General features: G+C 32.4%; 1 protein-coding gene across 1 annotated transcript in view; it reads left to right on the top strand.

The window, feature by feature from the left end:
- KLHL1 (kelch like family member 1) overlaps nt 1-19,791 on the top strand; it is a 183,932-nt gene extending 164,141 nt beyond the window's left edge. The window contains exons 9-11 of the mRNA XM_014895354.2: nt 5,250-5,462; nt 9,501-9,672; nt 10,675-19,791. Coding sequence (XP_014750840.1) covers nt 5,250-5,462; nt 9,501-9,672; nt 10,675-10,734 — 445 coding nt within the window. The 3' untranslated portion in view covers nt 10,735-19,791. The remainder of the gene's footprint in view (nt 1-5,249; nt 5,463-9,500; nt 9,673-10,674) is intronic.
- Nucleotides 19,792-22,869: the final 3,078 nt, after the last annotated feature.

Below are 22,869 nucleotides of genomic sequence, written 5' to 3'. Positions count from 1 at the left end.
TGCTCAATATTATTAAATAAAGGAAGCATTAATATGCTTTACTTGTGTTTTTAAGGATGAAGTAACACTTCAGAATTTCATGCCAAACTTACAAGACAGGAAAGTATGACCAAAAACACTATATTTCCCATCGGTGCCCTTTTTTTCTCATAGCTTTTGTTGCTTGAGATTTTCTTTGCTTTTATGCCTTACTGGTGATTCACTTATTCTTTTACTAATCCCTTTGAACTAAGAAAAATACCTCAATTGGCATACATAGTTACTGTCATGTAAGGAGAAAAAAAAAAGTTTCAAAACTGCGTGCTTTCTGCCCACAATATTTTCACTAACTGCAAGCAAATCTGTGTATTAAGTATGATGTAGATATATATTTTGCATGATGCTAAAGTACAGCAGTACTTTTTTTTGTCAAAAAAATTCATGATGCCACATGTCTGCCTTCATCTACATCGTCGACCTAACCAAATCGTATCTCAAATTTGTCTTACGAGTTATTAGCTATTATTAACACATTTTGTGAAACTCTTTTGCAATAGGAAAAATAACAAACATACTTCAAAGATTTGCTCTCCAGTTATCAGCCTTAGAGTTTTTTCTGGTTAAAATTTTGTCTCTGTTCTTAGTATGTTTTACTCTAAATGTATTTTGACCTATAAATAGTTTTATAACTTAATTTGAATCCTGAGAAGTTATTTCAGGTTTTTTTATGACAGTGTTTATGTTGCTGCTTTTTTATAAATATGATGTTGATTATCTTCTGGTTTTAAACAAAGAAAAACAATTATTCTGTATCCCACTATAGGGAAAATTATCTACATATTGAAATTCTTCCTCAAACTGTGGAAACTACAAAAATGTGTAGATATTTTAAAATATGTTAGTCAAAATCGTTAAATAAATGGATACTGAGACAAAAAAAATGGAACAACTATATGGTCTAAAAGTATTAAACTCACAAAGAAAATTAGCATCATAAACATTATCTCAGTCTAACACAAAGTAATTCCATGGATTTACCAAAAACTTTTGTTTAATGACAGGTTTATTGTGTGTCTTTTAATAGCAAAGGAAATAAAAGGCCTCATGCACATGTTTTAGTAAATGATTAATTTGCAAAGACTATTTTGCTTTACCTACTTTATAGCCTGGTAAAGTCACAGATGTTTTTTAACATTAATGGTGGAATCTGCATTGAGTCAATGGTTTTGAATAGAGAATGTAGCCCACATAATTCTGATTATAATTAAAATTTCTTGAAACGAGTTCTTTCTATTAGGAAACTAAAATTTCCAGTGTAGGAAGTCAAACTTTTCATAACAATATTATCCATGCAAAGGGTATTCTCTCAATATTTTATGTCACAGAATTGTAGAAAGCCTTGGGTTGGACTCCCCTTTCATGGGCAGGAACACTAGCCATTAAATTAAGTTCTCAGGACTCCCCTCTAACCTATCAGCAGTTAATACTGCTTTAATTCCAGGAACTTACTCTTCAACTATATTTTTTCCCAATTTGGGGAAATTCTATTTTTAATTTACTTCACTACTGCATTACAAATATGTGAAAAGCCCTTCCAAATTTACACACAGAAATAAGACTTCATTAATGCTTTCTATTCACAAAATTATTGTATTTTAAACTTCTGTCAATGAACTACATTGACTTAATCAACGCAGCATGGATAAACATCTCTCCTCTCCTGTAGTCTGATTCCTAGGCCGGGGATGAACTGATGCAGCAATACAGCAGTCCAGCACCAATGAAAATTTTTACTGTCCCTCAGTTCTACCAAGCAGATATCTTTTGTGCCTGAGTAATTCTCTACTACTTTTTCAGACACACTGAAAGGCCAGAAAAGGGTACAAAGGCCTAAGCAAAACCTCGATAAGGTCTTTGATATTCATAGTGAAAGAATTTTGAAAGGGAAAACCTCATTAAGAAATGCAGCAAGGGGATGATTCGACTGGTTTCACAGACCATACCCACCTCACATCAAAGACGGTCTGGTCTTTTGAGGTTGCCTTGTCAAACTGAATTTAAAACTGGCTTTTCTGAGTAGTTATCAAAGGTTTGTAATGACAGAAGCGAGATAAATGCTTTTGATCCAGCTGGTCATGATTTCTCCTAATGTTTCCTACTTTAAAACCTCTACTTCATTTTTCTAGCCAATTATACGTATAGTTATATACATAAGAATGTTCAGGAATCTCTCTCCATCTTAGTAAAAGAAGTTATAAAACCCTGAAAAGACAGAACAGGCTGAGCTTGTCCTAATTTCATATCTAGGCACAGTGTTCTGAATCAGCTGAAATGTAGACCATGTAGGAATAGAAATCTATAATATCTCCACATGCAGAATCGTCACTGTGGAGATAAAAGTGCTCAGTACTGGATGCTTTCTTTTCCGTGCTGATCTCTCTCTCTCTAAGAGATAGATGATTATTATTTTTATAATAATTCTAATTTTGATGGGATACACCATGAAGAGTAATTCAGCTAATTCAGAGAAATGCATTATATTTTTCCCTATAGAAATGTTATTAAATACTTTTCCCAATCTAGACAAAGCTGAAAAATTGTTTAATTTGAATTCATCTAATAAAATAGGAGACCCTAAGCTCTAAAAGGGAAATAAGACTACTAAATGACTTTAATTATAAGTATTTCAAAAGTTTCAGATAGCTGTACAGTATCCTGAATATTCAGTGCTTGTTGCAGACTTGTTCCCCAGTCATTTTGGGCCTTTGTGAACATGGATTTGAAAATTTAACTGAAGACTGGAAGTAATTTCTGACTGAATTGCTCAAGCTGAGCTACAACCAGAGCTTTAAAGCAGTTACTTCATTTCCAGCTTTTATTTGTCTGAATTATTTTCATTTCACCTTTGTGAAATTAAAAAAAAAACAACAAATAACAAATTCTTAGAGAAAAGAGATAGAAACGCAATCAAACTCTAAAATGTTAGATCGAAAATATGATTTTGAAAATTAATTTTGTTCTGAATAGCAAGGAGCATTTTAGCATTAGACTAGGTGGTCCCAATCACTGCCTGAAAGTTTTATCAGCTACTTATGAACAGCTTTTGCTGTCTTTTTACCAGCAACTCAAGACTGCCTTCAGCTATATTTTATTAGCAGTCTTACTTGGAATGAGAAAATATGTTTCACTTTCAGTTTTCAAATATCAGCTTATTGGTTTATTTCAGTTGAAAGATGATGGAATAAATAAGAATTTTTCATGCCAGAAAAAATATCAAAACAGTGGGGATTTTGACTAGGGGTACACAAGTTTATTTGCCCTGAATTCTGCAGAAGTGTTGGTTCTTTGCATTTTTCAAATGGTGTTCCCTGTTTATGTGTCCAAATATCTACTTAGAAATATATTGGAAAATCTCAGAAGTCTTAATCATGATTTATATTTTTGGAGATCAATTCACTTACTGACATGTAGTTGTCTACTGACATTTAAATTGCTTCAGGGTGCCAGCAGTCATGTTTTTTTCTACTGTACTGTTTTCTGTCTCTCTCAGCCTGGAAGGAATGTCAACATACCTTAAATGTCACAAAAAATGTTTTATCACTGTCTATGGGTGGCTTAATCAAGTCACATCTTTGAAAATAAAGATAACATCCTTGCGGACACCTGTATGTAAATGTATATTACTGTAAATGTTTTTGTATTTATATTTATATTACTGTAGATATTTATTACTTTTATATTACTGTAAATGTTTTTGGTCACATGTTGAAATATTTTTAGTGCTGTTCATTAGGCTCAGCTGACTAGTCAAGTGTAACAGCAATTTAGACACTGTAGACATCCATAGATTAACACAATTGGATGTCTTAATCATAAATAAAGTTAAATGTATTGAGTCTGGATCCAAAGAAATAGTTGAAAAAAAGTGTATTTGCTTTAGTATGTCTCATAGAGGAGTATGGATTCTCCTGGGTGCTTTAGTCAGAGCATAGGTATGTCTGTCAGGCACTACCAAATTGTTCTCAGGCTTCAGTGACATATTTAGTGGTTGTGCAGCACTTCCTTATTCATCAGCATCCATACCAATGAAATGTAATGGCAAATGCACTTTTAAATGGTTCTGAATTCATGAAGTGCTTAGGACAGTAAAAGCTTCCAAATGAGTAATTGCTTTACAGAGACAGCTTTCACATCCGAAATTGCTTAGTGGTTGGACTTTAAAATAGCTTGTGTTTCTATTAGTTAATCTCCAGGCACTGTATAAAAGGCAACAGACTGCAAAAAGATTCATACAGAATGAATACAGCATGGTATAAGGGGGAAAGAACAATCAGAACTATTTCCTTCTGGGGCCCATTATAGAGTAGAACGAAACAAGTTTCTTGCCTGCAGATACTTACAAACACAACAACTTTTTTGTTAAACCACATTTTTATCATTTCAAGTTTAAAATACTCTTCAGAAGTTGCCCATGACTTTCCAACATAATTCAATCCTCATAAAACATTCTGATGAAGAAAAACAGCACACAGTGCTTAGGGGGTAATAATTTTCTTTCAAAAGAGACATGTTGCTGTTAGTGTGGATAAGAAGTTTCTTCAGGGTGAGCAACAACCTTAAAAATGAGGTAGTACTTTTAAAAAATCCATATTTAGAACATAACGTGATAGTCCTATCTGCAATGCATTTCCTATTTAATCTCTACTGTATTCTAAGTGTAAAACTGATGCTGAACATGTGTTCCCTTTGATAGATATTTATGTGGAATTTGTTGAATATCAGATCTAGTTTTCCATATTGTTTGTTTCTTAATACTTCGATGCACAGGAAAAACACAGAGAAACTATAGTAAATGGATTGCATATTTCTTTTTTGTCTGGATTACCGGTTATAAGTCTGCACTTCCATTTTCATCTCCTAGATAATGATCTTAAGGAGCTTACATGATTTTTAAGCTTATGGAGACAAGCCTGCATGTCATTTGTGGTGCTCTTGACTGTATATGCAGTAATGAAAGAATGAAAATATTCATTAGCAGAAAGAAATATCTTCCTTTCTCTTCAGGTGGACAAAGCACTAAATAGCAAATAATTTTGGTTATAATATTGAAAATATCTGTGTTTTTTCACTATATGAGATTCAAATGATTTAAAAATATTATATAGTTTCTTTTTTTTTATGTCAGAATAAAAACAGATACTCATTACTTTTATTCCTGAAATTTTGGGCTCTTGTTTTATCAACTTTTATATTTGTGTGGACTTTCTTAGGTTATATTCAGTTGGAGGTCGGGATGGAAGTTCATGTTTGAGTTCGATGGAATATTATGATCCTCACACAAACAAATGGAATATGTGTGCTCCTATGTGCAAGAGGAGAGGAGGTGTGGGAGTGGCTACCTGTGATGGCTTTCTTTATGCAGTTGGAGGTCATGATGCTCCTGCTTCTAATCACTGTTCTCGACTGCTGGACTATGTGGAAAGGTATCAAATTATACATGCCTTTTTTAAAATGCAAAATTATATATGGAAGCATTATTTTCTTAGCTTTGTGGTGGTAAAATTAAATAAATAGATGATTTTAACCCAAGAAATGTCTAATTAGTATTTACTTGAAAAATTCTATAAAGGTCTGTGGAAGACAATCTCTTTGAAACATTGCCATTTCTTTTTATTCACAGTACTATTATATATTACCACAAACACAAAAAATCCACTCTTTTCACATCCCATTTAAGTAATTTTAGGACACTATATTATGCATCTCAGTGTCACAAACTAAACTCTAAAAACATATCTAAGCAAAGAAGAAATAAAAACTGTTTAAGTGATGGATATTCACAATAGAATGTATAGCTTCCTTTATCAAAATTACCACTTTCTAATGTGGTGACATAACTTAATGCACTGTATTTACAGTACTCTGAATTTTGCAAGTATATTTTCTACAAATCAAATAATATCTTGTAGGGCAGTACAGCACACATGAAGTGTATAAAGCATTCAATTTAAAGGTATGCTGCAAATGTTTCATTAATGTTTGACTTTTTAAATTCTGTTTCTGAATGCTATAAAATAGGATAAGGAAAATATTCACTCCAAATGTGACCAGGTTGTAAAAGTCAAAGTAGATATGTTTGAGTAGTTGTTTTATCTTAATATATAAGCTGGGAGAGATTTATCCTGTTATTTATTTTCTGAAGGGGTTAATTAAATGTCGGTTATTTATTCTGCTGAATCCAGTTTGGTATTCAATATTTAATTGAAAAATTATAAGTTAAAACACCTTATGTTATCCATATGATTTTGCTCAGTCTTAGACTCATTGCCATCTCTACCGTATGCAAGCAAAGATCATACACAGCCAAATTCTCCTCATCTCCAACAGACAGACAGTTAATCAGAAATCCCATAATGCCTGTACTTACAGGGCCTATGCTTGTGGACCTCTATTTATAAGGAAAAAGAATTAATATATTTATATTAAGACTACTACTGACAGTCTTAATGAGATCTTTGCTTATTTGCTACTACTTCTGCTTATTGGTAACTCAGAAGGGAGCTTTTCTTTCATTCTCTGAGTAAAATGGTAGTGTTGAAGACAAACCATACCTCATTGCATTTGCCTTTCTCATGGTAGACTGCAAAAATGAACTAATCCTATCCTTATGTTGTTTTATGTACTGGTATTAGAATGACAATATATAGCAACCCTCATCTAGATATTTTTTTCCACTGATAGCAAAAGGTGTGGATAACGTACTTCATCAATAGTCAGCTTTTAGACTAAAAGTTGGGACTGATAAACAGGAGTTTGTAAGACTATTAATTTGCATTGAGTGGATGTGAATTAACTGGTGGACTCCACTGAAATGTGAAAAAACTCTCATGGCCCTCGCAGTGATTGATTAGTTTATAAGACGGCTGGAATGTGATTTAATGTGTCTGGCTTTTTATTCCAAAATAATGCACCATTTAAAAAAAATAAAAGCCCCTCAATATCTTACAAAATATAAAGAATAGTAAGTGATAGTAAGTGATGAGGAGGTGTGTTAGTCTGAGTTATATTATATCTCTCTGAAAGTTTTTCTTCCTGCAAATATCGAAGGCCTGCTTTTTAACTAAGTCTCTTCTTCAGGAATGAGTCTGCTTGTTATTTTGTCATTCTGATGCAACCTGATAGGATGCACTTTATTCCAGTACCAAATTGCTCCTGGAAGACTGTCAAGCCAGACATATTATTTTAAAATTAATTTTTGAGATTATGGAAATATAATGTTTGCAGATACATGTTATTTTGATGCTACTGCTAAAATCCTTCTCAATAGTAATTAGGTATTCCAGTTTACTCTCTTCTAAGGTTGATGAAGTTTTAAAGGATTTCCTCTGGATTCAAGTATTCTGAAATAAAATAATAGTTACATTTCTCTCATGTTTACAAGCTGTCTAAGTGCAATTTTCTATTCCTTTTAAAAGACAAAACAACTATTTTCTTCATAAGAATTGTAAAATTTTCAAGATATTTTGGCAGATTCATAAAGCAGCTTTCTTTTTCAAGTCCTACTCAAAACTTGACAGATGCTAAAAACATAGTCATTTGACCTATAGTTTTTTCCCCTTCATCTTACCTTGATTTCAAAATTGATTCTTTTCCACACTCAGGAGCTTTTATCATAACCCTGCTCAGCCTGGGGCATACCTAGTTATTATAAAGATGACCTATACAGTTGCTTTTAGCAGCAAAAAAAGATGTAAGAAATCTCAGATATTTTCCTGGCAATTACAAAACCAACAAGTTCTTGTATAGTTCTGTTTTGTTGACAGAATTGAGTTAGAAGGATTCATTTTAGCCTTGCATACCTGTTTATTGGAAGAAGAAGAAAATTTAAAAAGGTCCAGTGATTATATCAGTTGTATAGCTTTAACATTTGTACCTGCTCACCTTGGCCCTTGTAATTTAAGAGCAGTGTATGAAGGAGTCTATTAAACATTTATTGCCTTTGGGCAAGCGAAGATACAATGCACACTGGTGTATTTCGCTGGATGGGAAACTGTTTCAGCTAGAGGCATATGATGATGTTGTTGAAAAACTTGCAGAGTCTTTGAAAAAATCCATTAAATTTTTTCTTTTGGCTTGTTACATGTTCATTTCTCCTCCACGCATTCAAGCAATATGCTGCAGTATTTTCCTTTAAAGTTAGGAAAAAGATTTGTCATATATCTAGATATTTGACATCTTATTTTTTGAGAAGTCCCCCAGATGCCAGGATTAGCAGCTAGCAGAAAAAGAGATTTTTTTTCTTAAAAAATTCTTAAATTATCTCAAGGATAATATAAACAAGGTTACAGACAATTCTTTTATTGCCCAGTTTAAAAATCATATTTATGTACCAAAAGGATGTTACAGGCAAAACACTGTAGCATTGCTGTTTCAGTGCTTGTATTAAAAAAAACCCCAACAATTATATATTTATTATATATATATAATATATATATTTCATTGTTCAAATATGTAGGATTTGACACAGTATCCTTACAAGTTACTTATTGATAATACGACTTACTAAAATACTTACATGTTTAAGCAAATTAATAAAGTCAGACAAAATATTTGTAGAATAAAACTGCTTATTCTCTCCACTGATCACATGATTCTATTGCATAGTAGACTTGCTTAAGGACAGATGAAATTAATTTTATTATACTGTGATACACTATCCTGTTTCAGTAATATTTGACAGTCTAAAAATGAGTATCTAGTGTAACCTAATACTCCAGACATCCTTGGTAACAAACTATCAAAAGATGAATAATTTCTGGTTTATGCATATCCAAAAGAGAATGGAATGACCTCAGAAATTAAATAATTTTACCTTGTTAAGTAATATCTAAATGAAAACCTAGGTTTAATATTTAATTTTAAAATCACCGTGATTATAAAAAAAGATTTTTCCCTCCATTTTAAAAATTCAGTATTACTTAAAACCAGTATTACTTTCTTTACTTGAGCCAATATCAAGAGGAGACACTTTAATGCAGTTAAGCATTATAATACATAGGGAGGTTTTTACTGTTGTATAGTATAATTTCAGAAATTAAAATAGAGTGAAATTTAATTTTAGAAATAATATTTCTAATATTTTTGATGGGCTACAGGAAATACCCTCCTTTAAATGTATACATAACCTATAAATAAAATTCATACATCCAGCCATTCAGATATTGCTCATATATCTTTCTCAGATCTCTTTATGACACACTATCCTACAAATACCTTAGTTTATTCTAGAAGGTTAGCTGAGCAAAAGTTTCTAATCAAATCTAGAGGGTTGAATTGGGAACACGATAAATCTGTATCTTTTCTTTTTCCTGTTAAGAAGAATTTTTTTTTTTTTTGGTAGGATGCTAAAGGGGCTTTTTTTTTCTTCCCCAGGAAAAAAAATGACCATATTCAAGTGAAAATCAACATGAATTGATGCTTGTCTTCTCTCCACATACCCAGTTTCATTTTTCTTTGCTCAGGTATGACCCAAAAACTGATACATGGACAATGGTGGCTCCACTGAGTATGCCTCGAGATGCTGTTGGTGTTTGTCTCCTTGGTGACAAATTATATGCAGTAGGTGGCTATGATGGTCAGTCATACCTGAACACTATGGAAGCATATGACCCTCAAACTAATGAGTGGACACAGGTAATTATAAAGTTTTATATATATATATATATATATGCATGTGTGCACACACATATATACATGCATATATGTATGAATTAGTCATTCTAAGTTTTCTTTAAACTTAGTGCAGAAAGGTGAACACTTTGAAATCATTATCTTATCCTAAAATAAGCATTTAAAATAGATGAAGTGTATTATACTCAAGAGTGCCTATTTCTTTTTATGATTGCAAGGGGGAACTTCTGTTGACAAGCTTGTATGTAGACACAAATGCCTTACAGTCAGTGCAGAAGCCCATCTTTTTTTAATCTACTATGAATTACTGAGAAGAGCATTTTTGTAACGTTCTGTAGGAGATAAGAAATTAATTTGGAAGAATTCTTTTCACAAAAACACCAGTTCATATTAAAAACCATTAACAAATGTGCCTGGACAGGTAGTTAGGAGATATGTAAACAATGTTGTGATTTGTACAGTTCTACTAATTACAGTGTGTTGTTACATACATATAAGCTGACTCTACTGTGATTGTTTCAGCAAGACTCAGTTCCCTAAGGGTTTTAATCCTTGTCTTGTCTTGAATACTGTTTAAAAATGCCAAACGTATTCTAAAGGACACTTGAACCTGTTTAGGAATACTGGAACCATACATTTATGTATTGGTAGCTTTCACCTTGCCTCAAAGACTAAATTGGAAGCATCAGCCACAGTCTACAGAATATAGAAACCCCTTGCATGTCAATGGTTCAAAAATTGATGACAAATCTCAAATTAATTCCTGCTTTCTGTTCTCACACTTAAAAATGAAAGATGTCAGGTGTGAGTAAGCAATTTTAAAGTACAACAGTAGCATAATGTGGGTTTTATTTATTTTTAGCAAATTTTACTCCCATCAGTTTTGACCATTTAAAAATAATGTTAACACAGCACTTTGACAATCTTTGCATGGCTTGTTCCTGTTTGCCAATCTTTTGCATGTTTTTTTTCCTATTCAGTTAATTTGTGTCTGTTTTTCTGCAGATGGCTTCCTTAAATATTGGAAGAGCTGGTGCCTGTGTTGTAGTCATCAAACAACCATGACTTAGTCAGCACCACTTAGGATTTTACTGACTGTGAAATGATTATTTTTCTATGAGACAAAGAGAATGGTAACTTCACAAGAACAAGGATTTACACAGTGAATACACTGTTGATCACAAACTTGAAGAAGTCTGGAAGTGACAAAGATTAAGTATTTATGCCCTATAAAATCATAAAACTGTTCACAGTCAGTGAACAAGAAAAAAGCCCCCAGAGTATTGTAGGCGTAAATATATGAATGTAGAGTAGTAAGTTCAGGTATTGTTCTCATGAATGTGTCCTGGAGAACTGGATAATCATGGGAAATCTACAAAACGAGTGAGAAGGAATATGAAAACAGTTTTCGTGGCTGCAAGAGAACTGCAGAAACATGAAAGTATATTTAATCAATTTTAAACTGTGTTTTTTAAAAGAGAAAAGTGGATAGTAATATAACTTTTTTTTGCTGTACTTGTCTTCAAATGGCTTATGATCTTCTCATTTAAATGAGCAGTTTGACTTTACTGAAAGGAAGAGGTCAAATGGTCTGGACATTCCTCGTGACTGAGCTGTGACTCTAGAGTCAGAAGAAACACAAAACTAAAAGTGGACTTTTTTTGCAATTTCAGATTGTACCTCCTCACCAGTGCTAATGCATCTTATAAATGAGTCTACGGAGGAGGAAGCCTGTGTGTTTTATCCACTAATATATAAGGCAGTCGTGTAGCTGCACTGGGGCTTTTTGCAAATATGGGAGTCAAAGAAGCAGTTACCTAATTCTTTCTTAATCTTATATTCAATTTAAGCATGTGGGCTCTAACACATTTTTAATGTGTTTAAACACATTATTTAATGCATCTACTGCATGTTGGAAGCTCATGACAAGCTGGAAAATTGATCCCCGTATTTCGCTGCATCAAATTAATGGATGAACCATGACAAGAACAGTCTATAAAGCCTCTTCTAATGCTTTAACAGAGAGAAAAATCGTACATTTTTTTTCTTTCTGATGCTTGTACATACACAATTTTGCCTACTTAGAGTTGCCAATTTATGACTTTCCACTTACAACTGAGAATAACTGCAAGCAGGAAATCATAATAAATGCAAGTGGAATAAGGAAAATTAGACCATTTGATCTAATAAAGTTTGTATGGTAAATATACTACCATCATCTGTGCTTCCCTTTAGGGTTGATAATTTCTGCCAGTAATGATAGTTTGAGCTTTTGCTTTGGCAGTAGATTTGATGCTGATGCTTTCTGTCTGCTCAGCTGGATCAGAACCTAAGGCCACTACTAGAATATGAAATTCTGCTATTCAGGGATGCACAGCTTCTGGGAACATGGTACCAAATATATTTCTGCCTTGCTGATCCCATAGGAAAGATTTCATGGCCCAAAAGCAGAAACTTCACAATCCTCTGTCACTAGAAATTTTGAGAAAGAATTCTGGTTGCACTAAAACACTGCAATCATTGATTTGAAGATGTGTCTTTCCTTCTAACAGCATCAGTATGCATAGAGGTCTTCGTGATGTAAGCTGAGCTGCAATTCTGAAGCCTAAGTATATGGATTTAAATCTTATAAATATTTCTCTGTCCTAATTTGGGAACAGCTGAAAACACTTCAAAATTAATTTTCCATGGACAGTTGCCTTTTGAAATGCATTTAGTCTTTCACAGACAAGCATGTTGAATTTTTCTCCAACTACAAAAAGTTGTTAAATAAAAAATATTACATCTCTAAAGATTTTGCTTTACGTAAACACAAGTTTTGGAGACTAAATGAGGAAGATTCTTGAATTATAACTGTAATTAAATATAGACATTGGCATTAAGTTATCCAACAGATATAGCTAAAGAACTTAGAAATTGAATTTTAATTCTATTCCCAGAATTTTTAAAATTTCATTCTATTATTACATAATAGAAATATTATTGCTCTACCTATACACTGGTCTTCAAAATAGGATTATTCCTATTAATTTCATTCTGTGTCATATTTGTTTTAAGTGCCTTGATCATTATTTTCCTCCATTTATCCTCAATTTCTGTTTTGATTTCCAATTTCTTTTTCCACTTTTTCAATTTACTGTTATTTTACCAAAATGATTCTCATGTGAAATTTTTCAGTCTATTCCACTTCTCTTATTATGAAAGAATAGAATTAGTATTTGTTTAATTTTGATTGTGTAAAATCTAGCCACAAGAAGAGCCAAAATCTGCTTTCAAATCCTTTATGTTCAACTACTACAAGTTTCTTTGAAAAAGAATGTATGAAGAACTTTATTTTTTTTCTTTACCATTTTGCTTACTTTTACTAAAACTAATAATAATTTTACCTTTGTTTCCAGAGGGAATATGTATTAAGACCCATTTTTTATGTATAAGAGTTAAAATCATTTCTGATGCACTAAATTGGACTAAACAATATTAAGTTTACAGGAAAAGCAGCTGTCTTTTCAAAAAAAAAGGTGACCTTGTTGTTGATCTACCATGGTTTATTTTGTCTCACATAATCTCTTTGATTGCAAAGTATAAAAATCATGGTGAAATCCGAGCTGCGACAAACATTAATTTTAGTAAAATCAATGACCAAATTCCTTAAAAAGCTGCTCTGAAGTTTACTAGTTTAATGTTCTAGTTTAGCAACCTAATTTAATATTCTATTAATATTCTGGTTGAATATTATAACCATAATGTAAAATGTTAGCTTTTTCTCAGTCTTTCCAATTTTTTTTTCAAGAACATCAACCAGTTTAACTAGAATGTCAACCAGTTTAGCTAGAATGTCTATGTTTTGCATTACCTGGACTTATGCATAGGAATTAGATCTGGTTTTTTATTGTTGCTCTCTTTATATATGAACATCTTTTGAACTAATCAAACACAAGTAAAAGGAACTGAAATTAAGGCCCTCTGGGACTACTGAGACGTTTTGTATTTCTCTGTTCTACGTGTCAAAAAGTCCCTTTTTAATTTATTCTTGATTTATTAGAGATTTTATTAATTTCCATTTTGCTGCCACTGGTTTTGAGAGAGAAAGAAGGACAAGGATGTAAATACTGGAAAAGTTATTTTTAAATGAATGAGTCCATACAGATTTTTATAACCAGTTATAAAAAGTAATATTGTCAGAAAGTGATCATTGTCGGACTGTGGCAAAGAAATCATAGAATCATAGGACGAATCATAAAATCAAGATCATCTGGTTCCAGCTCCACTGCTGTGGGCAAGGAGACCTTTCACTAGACCAGGTTGCTCAGGCAGGGCCCCATCCAAACTGGCCAAATTTGCTTCTTGAGATGCTTATAAAAGCAATACCTAAAAGGCAAAATAAGCAGGTTTCCCACAAGAGGAAATTGTTATAGCTGTGGCTGTGCAGTTAATATTTATTAATAAAAGTTAAAAGAAAGTAAAAAAAAATAAATTTTGCAGGGCTTTAATTGGTGATTTAAGTAAAAAAACCAACCAAACAAAAAAAACCCAAAACAAAACAAAACAAAACAAAGCAAAACAAAAAACAAACAAAAAAAACAACAAAAAAACTCCCAACAACAACAAAAAACCCCCAAAAGCACAAAGAAAAATACCACAGCACATTATGTCTCTGTTTTTCAAATTAATTAATCTGTCTGATTTCATTTCACTCAAAATGCTAAATGGCTAAATATCAAGAGTATGCTTTTCTAGACATTCTGAAGCTGTATAAATATGGAATAATTCAAGTTGAACTCAATAAAAAAAATCAATAAAAATATATAATTTTTATTACACATTTGATGTGTTTTTACAAATAGTGAAATGTTAAAAAATCTATTTTACAAAATAAATATTAACCTTGTGATCCTCTACTGCTTCTAGAACTATTGATTACCCTGCAGGTTTGGACTATTCATTTTAGGTATTTGTTTTATATTTACAGTTTTCAATTATTGACAATGATGGATTCTGGAAATATAATTTTTTTAGGAAATATCTACATTAAAAATATAAATTATTTATTATTTATTATTTATTATTTATTATTTATTATTTATTATTTATTATTATGTTTAGTATTGATATTATGTGATCCAATTTTATAGAAAAGTTTTACAATGTTATCCAAGTCAAATAAAAAGGTATAATATTGTTACATTGACTTTAATTACAATTTTTCAATAATTATTTTGATATATGTTCTTGCAATCAAAATACCAATGTTGTTTATAAATCAAAAGCAATTTTTAAAAAATCCTATTACATACAGAACAGACTTTTTATTCATATTAAACTTGTCTACTTATTAAGACAATTTTAGGTTGCTTTCAGGTTGTTTCATGCTTTTTTTAGGTTGCAGGCAGGTTGCCTGCCTCATAATTTTACTCTATTAAGCCAACATTAATTGATGTAAGGGAACCATTTTGATACAGACAAAGGATAATTTCCTTGAGTACCATTCTCTTCTATAGCAACCTTCTATCAATTGACAATTATTTTAAAATTACTTAAGTTAAAATATATCTAGAAAGCTCCATATATTATTCAGATACTTTCAATATGTTTAGAAAAAACATGTAAATTCCCTTAAATATGTTTACATCTTAAACACTTTGTCTTATTGCAATCAAAGTAACTCAAAAAATAAATTTATGCAAGTTTGAATGGCTCAGACCTTGATGTCCATGCACAAACACCAGAAATGCTGTGCTTTGTGATTATGAATGAAATCCAATTTTTCCATAAGAGAATTTACAATCTGATAAACTTTCCTTATTATTTTGCCCACAATGAGCTGGGGAAAACAAAATGTGACCTGTGACCTATGTTATCTATGAATTTGCATTAGTTATTTAATGAGGAATAAATAGAGAAGGCATTTCCACAAAGGCTTCATAAAAGCTCTTGTAACTGTTATCAAGTAGCGGTAATAGATTGCATCATTTAAATTCTTGAAATATCAAATTCTTGGATTTTTTTGCATTTACTATACCAAGAGAATGTGCATGCGCTAGGTAATGTAGGCTCACTGCCAGCTCAGAATCTCAATATGTTAAAGTAACTCCAGATATATTTCTTTAAAAACAAATTATCCATGCAGTGAATCTGTTCTAACTTAAATGAGAACGCATAAAATATTCAGCAGCATAATTATTCTTCAGCATTTTTCTAAATCCAGTGTAAAGCTGCTCAAATTGGCATAACTTTGCAATTCATTGCAAATTCCCTCATTATAGTTCTGCTTCATAGTTCATGGGGACTGGGTACGCTTCAGGAGAGAGAAACCACTGAAAATCGATGAATCTGCAAAAGTTTGATTTCAGTGTGTAGGACTACAGCTGTCAGACATTCAACCATAAAGAAAATTACTAGCACAGGTAAGAATTGTAGTGACTGGGAACAATACAGCTTCAAATCACTGGCTATTCACAGCTTCACCTTGGGGAATGTTAACAACTGCCAAATCCATCACCCACTAAGAGCTGCAAAAATAGTCAAAGCTGAGGTATAAGCAGCAACTTATTCTTCTATCACCCCATTTTTTTTCATATTTCCCATGATGACATGATGCTTTAAAAATGTGCAAAAAATAAAATAATAATGATAATAAATCCTCTCTTTTTGAAGTCTAGTACTCCTCAGAATTAGGTCTGTGAACCAGGTTCATGCTCAGTCTTCTTCTCTTAGGTGGCCTAGGTTGTGTGTTAAGTCTGGTGACATCTTTAGTGAACTCTTTCTAATGTCCCCAACAAAAGTATGGGAAGAGAGCTGCCTTTGGCCTTCAGGAAGAAATGGTGTTCCAGAGGTGAGATGTTTCCATTAAATAGACGAACATTCAGTTTAGTCACCCCAACATTAGTGTCCTTTACCATGTGAGATGCCCAAAATTATCTAAGTCATGCACACTGGGCTGGCACATATGACACAGATGAAGTTATGGAGTGGTAACAGAAGTTTGAATGGGCTGTAAAGTATTCCAAATGATATTAGGTGCATTTTTGTAGGCAAATAGAATCAATGATCCCTCATATATACATATTTATGTATGCATATGCACCCGGTGCCATTAATTATATGAAGTTATTATCTTACAACCCATCTGTGTGATGGGACAGGCTGAATTTAAAAATATTTTACTTCAGGTTGCTTAAGCTTGAAAATATTAAACTTGACTGTCCAGTGAATGAAACAAATAATGAATATTATTAATGCTGGTGAGTGTGGGAAATGCTAACTTATAGAGATCCTCTTTGTAAGGAAAATGATCTTTTTTTGAATCACTTCAGTCTAAAATTTGTTCTGTAAGCAAGTCAGAAGTAAATCACCCTTAGTCAGCAGTTATTGAAAAAAAGTTACCTACATTAGATGCTGTTATCTAATGTAGGCTTTTTGGTTTTATTTTTCTATTTAACAGTAAAATGTTTCTGAGTGCAGTTTTGTAAAGGTTTGGGTGGCACATTTTAGTCACATAGTGGAAAATATCACATATAGGCATAGTGTGAAAAACAGAGTATGTGGCTTAGGTTTTGGGGTAGTTTTTTCCTTTGTTTGTACATCTGCATATTTTCCAGGATATCAATTAAGTTTAAATGGTCATTTATTCCACTTGAAAGGTGAAAGAGAAACAAGACTTGCTCTAGCAGGCTGAATGAATAAATAACCATTTCATAATAAAGAGGGTTCTACTGTGTAAAAGTCCACATCGATATTATACATCCAAAAGATTTTCTTATACCCAGAGTAGAAAAATCACTTTTTTCAGAACATGATTCTTCTCATTAATAGAGTGAAATAAATCACACTTTAAAAATGTGTTTCTCTCCATTGACTACAAAAGTGCCTAAAATTACTAGTTCAGAGAGAATTACTTACATTGGATAAAATGTATCTCTACCCTTTGATAAATGCCTAGAAGGAATTGGCCCCACAAACATTTATTTCCAATAAATATGACAGGAACTTAATTTAGAATATAAGTGCAAGACTCAAATATGCATTGAACAAAAAACAATTTCCCTGTTCTGAAATCAAACACTCTTATGGTATTCAGAGCATGGGTAATTTGAAGCTTTCAAATGACATGCAAAAGAAGAAAAAGATATCTCTTTGTTAACCTAGAGGGAGAAAGTGTTCAGAAAATTGCAGCTGCAGCTCCTGTTTACCTAAATTTTAGCTATCCTAGATTTGAGGGATAAGAGAGCAATTTAATACAATAACCTGCAAAACATATCTATATAATTAAACTTTAGAAATTTTAGAACGTGAAATAGGATTATTTAAAAATTTAGGATTGCTGTAATCAATGGGCATCATTATTCCAGACCTTTGTGTGGGAAGAGAAAAACTGGGGGAAAGCAGATACCTCCCTTCCTGGGTCATCTCATCCAAATGTAGGTATACAGAAAAATCACCTGCTTGAAATCCGTTCTTTTCCTCTTTGATTTATAAAGGTGTCAATGAGAATAACCAGATTTAGGCACCTAAATCAGTAGAAACACCAACAGTGAAGTGTAGAAAAATGCCAATACTATGATCTGTCTGAAATTGTAAGTCTGCTCGACTTGCTTATAGATTTATCCATGTTATCATTCATCTCACAAGTAGTTTACACCATACTACATATTCTTTGACAGCTCTATGTATATAGACAAGTAAAGAGATATATTTTGATTGATCAAATTCAACTTTGGAAATAATATCCATTGTACAGCTATAGTAGGTGAATTTCTTGTTTTTTTATGAAAGTTCACGGTTTTGTGCAGTTCTGCACAAAAGCAGTGCATTAATTGTTAATTTCCTTATAAACTGTGAATGCTCAGCACCTTCTAAAATCATGGACTATATTATTTGCTCTTTAAAGTCAGATACTTATTTTTTATTCCGTTTTTCATAATTGTGGCTATATTTTACATAAGACATTTTCATGCAACACATGTTTATGTGTCTGGAACCTTGCAGAAAAATACATGCAAGGATTCTACTAGAATAAGATTACAAAACACACAAGCTTTTATAAATGCATTTCATATGTCACGTACTTAACATATCTTTGGTTATGTTTAGGTAGGGAATTGACTCAGATTTATTCAAAAATATATAAATAAAATGAAACCAAGGTTTTGGTTTAAAGAATTTAAAGAATAAACTTTACTTGCTTGACTGCTATCTTTCTCCTCTTCCCTCCTAAAAAGCAACAACAAAAAAGCAACCAAAAAAACCCTCAGATAAGTTCTATGTCCTTTTTAATGTCATTGTACTTTAAATAATTTATATTGTAATAAATTATGATTAATTATAAAATTAGAAAGAGGAAGAGCTGCAACCAAACTGGCACAGAAGTAACTGTTATGCACATATTGAAGGTCTTCATTAATTGGGGAAATAAAAACACATTTTTCTAGAATGGTCTATTTACATAAAGTATCAGACTTATGCTAATGGATGACTCATTCTTTAACTAAAATGCTTCTGCCTTCACCTTGCATACAAAAAGAGCTTGTATCAGATTATGGCTCTGGCTTTGAGGAAGAGACTAGAAAATGAGGCCTGAGTCTTTAATGCAAGAGGGACATTGTTCAAGCAGGAATGATGTGGTTAGCAGCATGTCACAAATATAAAGTTTCCAGTGCTGTCATATGAACATGCAACTGTTTGCTGATGTATTATAGGATTTTTGCATCAAATGGATCCAGTCAGAACTTTTGAAGCTTTAGTCAAAAACAAAATTAGTATTGAAGAAATGTCTTGGGATGTTGACATACGAGTTTACGTAGTAGGGAAAGGGACTACAGAGCAAAATAAGTGTACAATGTTTTGGAATGTAAGACAATAAATGCATTGAGAAAATGTATAAATATGGTTGTAAATACATTCAATTAAGCTGTCCTAAGTTTTGCAATATTTGCAGAGCAGTTTACTGAATGTTATGCTTTTACCATGGTTCTGTTGTACCTTGGACATGTATGTATAGAATGCAAGTGATGACAATAGAGCACAATGTTCAACTCTTAACCTGACTTTGTTTGACACAAATTGTTTCTAAAAAATTTAAATCTTGAAAATGTCACTGTGCAAAAATAAACATGCCTGTTTTTATGTGTGGCAGAGATGATTCTTTTAACTGAATATGATAACACAATGGGGGGTTTAACTTGGATGTCTTAAACTTGCCCATACAGTTTTACTTGTGTAGAACCAAAGGACAAAAATCTTAAGACTCTGATAAACATTATTATTTGTTCTTTACCCTTTTCTGAAGTCAGGCTATCTAGAATTTAATGGGATGACAAATAACATCATTAAAAATTCAGACTTTCAAGGTTTTTTTTTATCACCTTCTGTTGGAAACATAATGAACTTCTTTCCCTCGAAAAGAAAAACAAATCTACATGCAGAGCTATATGGTTTAAGTCGAGTAAAATCATAAAGTGCAGGTGAGTCTTATATGCTGCTTAATATGATCAAGAGGAAAATAAATTTTCAGTGGAAAGAAGTATACTAGTTCAAGCAAAACAGCTGTCTTGAGTCACATGTGTTTGAAGAATTTTCTAAAATGGCACACAGTTGGAATGGTTTAGTGTCCAAAATGTTAACCTGGGGTATAAAATAAATCTCTCTTATAAGACCTTGGAGTAATTAATATTTCTTGGGTCTACCTCCAGATTCCAGATTTATTCTGAATTTATCTTAGAGCAAGATCCAGCTGCACTCTACTGTCTGGGTAGACGCTTCAGATTGACTGAGGTTCAGTCAGTGTGTTTTCTGAATTTTCATGTGTAATTTGGGAGAATCATGTATTATCTATTTTTTAAATCCATTCCCTCACTCTGTGAAACACAGATCATATTATATACTTAAAATACACAGGATTTATGAGAAGATACACTGTAATACGTTGAAGAAGATATGAGGGGAAGGCATGACAGGTTGAAAATTCTGCCAAAGTCAAATTTGAATAGAGACTCCTGAAGCATAAAGAATGCATGTACTAGAATTTTCATTAAATATTTTCAAGCTCCTTGGAGAGACAAATATTTCAGACATGAGTGGATCAATAATCAGAAGTTTAGATTAACTGATATCAGGTTTTCTATGGTGGACAGCTTAAATGCAGAAACTTTGCTGAGAATGTACTTCTCTTTAATATTTACCTTAACCTATTTTGGATGAGTACTGAAGTGTCAAAATGCTTTTTTATAAGAGATGCTAAAAAATATTTAAGAAAGAAACTATTTTCGTGTTCAGCTGCATTTAACTTAAATGAACTTTTGATACATAATTTACTTTTCTTTTGGTCTCATTGCTTCTCTTGAGTAATATACTGCCAAATAATGGGTAATTGCTTATGACTGAAATTAATGAAAAGGAGGGTCTCAAAAGCAGCCATACATTCTACATCCTGTTAATGCATATAGCTTTTGATCTGCCAATACAGTGCACGGCCAAACCTGTCTGACCTGTTAACATAACTTTCTGAAAGAAATACATTGAGGCTTGAGCCCTGATCACCGTATTTCAGATGATAAACAAGATAATATAGCAAAGTTCTTGGAATCAAAAAACATTCTCTAATAGGAGGAGAGGTTTTATTTATTAAACAGAGATATTGAATTATTTAAGAATTTATGGTGTAAGATTCAGGTTTGAATCCTCATATGAAAATGCAAGACCTGCGAAGAAATTACATCTGTGGTTTCTTACAACTTACTCTTTTATGCATATTTTCCTCCTTTTTTTTGTACCTATGTCAATTCCAGCTTTATGTCCCATTCATATGATAATTTTCTTCCTTTTAATAAATGCTGCTGTTTGGTGTTTCTCTTCTTTTCTCAATTTTCTTCTTTTTCCAGCATTCTACCTAATGTCCTGGAACTTAATTTTTCTTACTGATTCTTATTATCATGGGTTGCAATATCTTCTTCACATCATTTTTAGCTGGAACTCATAGATTTGTTCTCCTTCTCAGTACTTTTCCTTCAAATTCCTTTTTTTTTGTATATGTACATATAGATTAACAGGCAGTTCTGCTTGCATTGTATTGAAAATTGTTATATTATAGCCATCCATCCTTTAAAATTCTTTCCTTTTGTCCTATTATAAGCATTGGGAAGTTATCTTTATTTTCATAAGGATGAATTATTAGTAAAAAAAGAAAATAATTGCTAATTATACAGTCATAAAGGCTTTGTTTTTCTTTGTACTATCCAGAGGCAAAATACATATGCTGCACAACACATTGCATAACTTTCCTGTCAGAAAGATTTCATATATGAAAAAAACAGTTATTACTGTTCATTTTCCTCTCATAATTGTGGTCAATAAAATTGTGAGGGGTTGGACAAGGAGATTCAGACTCTATGAGGGATTCTTGTCAAACACTGTGAAATTAAGAACTATAACCACTGGCTGCAAAGAGAAGTCAGGAAAAATTGGTAGACAACAAAGAGATAGTAATTATTTACAGGGTCAGACTGGGCAGGAAAAAGTTAATTTAGAAGAGTTAAGAAAAAATGTAGACAGAAAATAAAAAATGGTTTAAGTAGGAGAAGACTAAATTTATGGAACTACCTTTTAACAAAACTGCTTAAAAGTTAATTGTAAAATTGATAATAAACTCCAAAGAACATAAACCCTACGTTTTTCCTATATCAGATAATTTTATCACATTTTGGCCAGGTCCCCAATTGTTCTGAGAGGACTCTGCAGCTTCAAAAAGTAAGTTTTGGAAGTTTGGTAATTGGACGTACCTAAAGTAGATGCCATTCCTTGCAAATTGTAAATGTAAATGAAGATTCTCAATCTTATAGCAGCTTTTCTAAAACATGCACAAAGCACTCGTCTTTTGTTTTACAACATCTTATGTCTTCTGGGAAAAAAGTGCAGAAAGAAATCATATTGGTATCTTGATCCACAATTTCCTTCGGCCCAAGGACCAAAAAAAAGTGTTACTGTGTGAATTCATGATGCTGCACTCACTCTGTAGCCCCATGTTTAACTTTTGCATTTGCTGTACTCATCAACCTTGCAGCTGGTGCCCAAACTATGATGAGGGGATTTCACAGAACACAATCTCCACATTGCTGCAAATGTGTCATTAGGCAGCAAAGAAGGAAAGGTTCATTGAGCCAGAGAGAGAGCGTGAGCACCAGTGTGAGAAGGAATATAACTTTCTAA

This window comes from Sturnus vulgaris, chromosome 2, assembly GCF_052056855.1.
Source record: "Sturnus vulgaris isolate bStuVul1 chromosome 2, bStuVul1.hap1, whole genome shotgun sequence".
In the NCBI taxonomy this organism is placed as follows: Eukaryota; Metazoa; Chordata; class Aves; order Passeriformes; family Sturnidae; genus Sturnus; species Sturnus vulgaris.
This window is presented reverse-complemented; position numbering and strand designations above follow the sequence as displayed.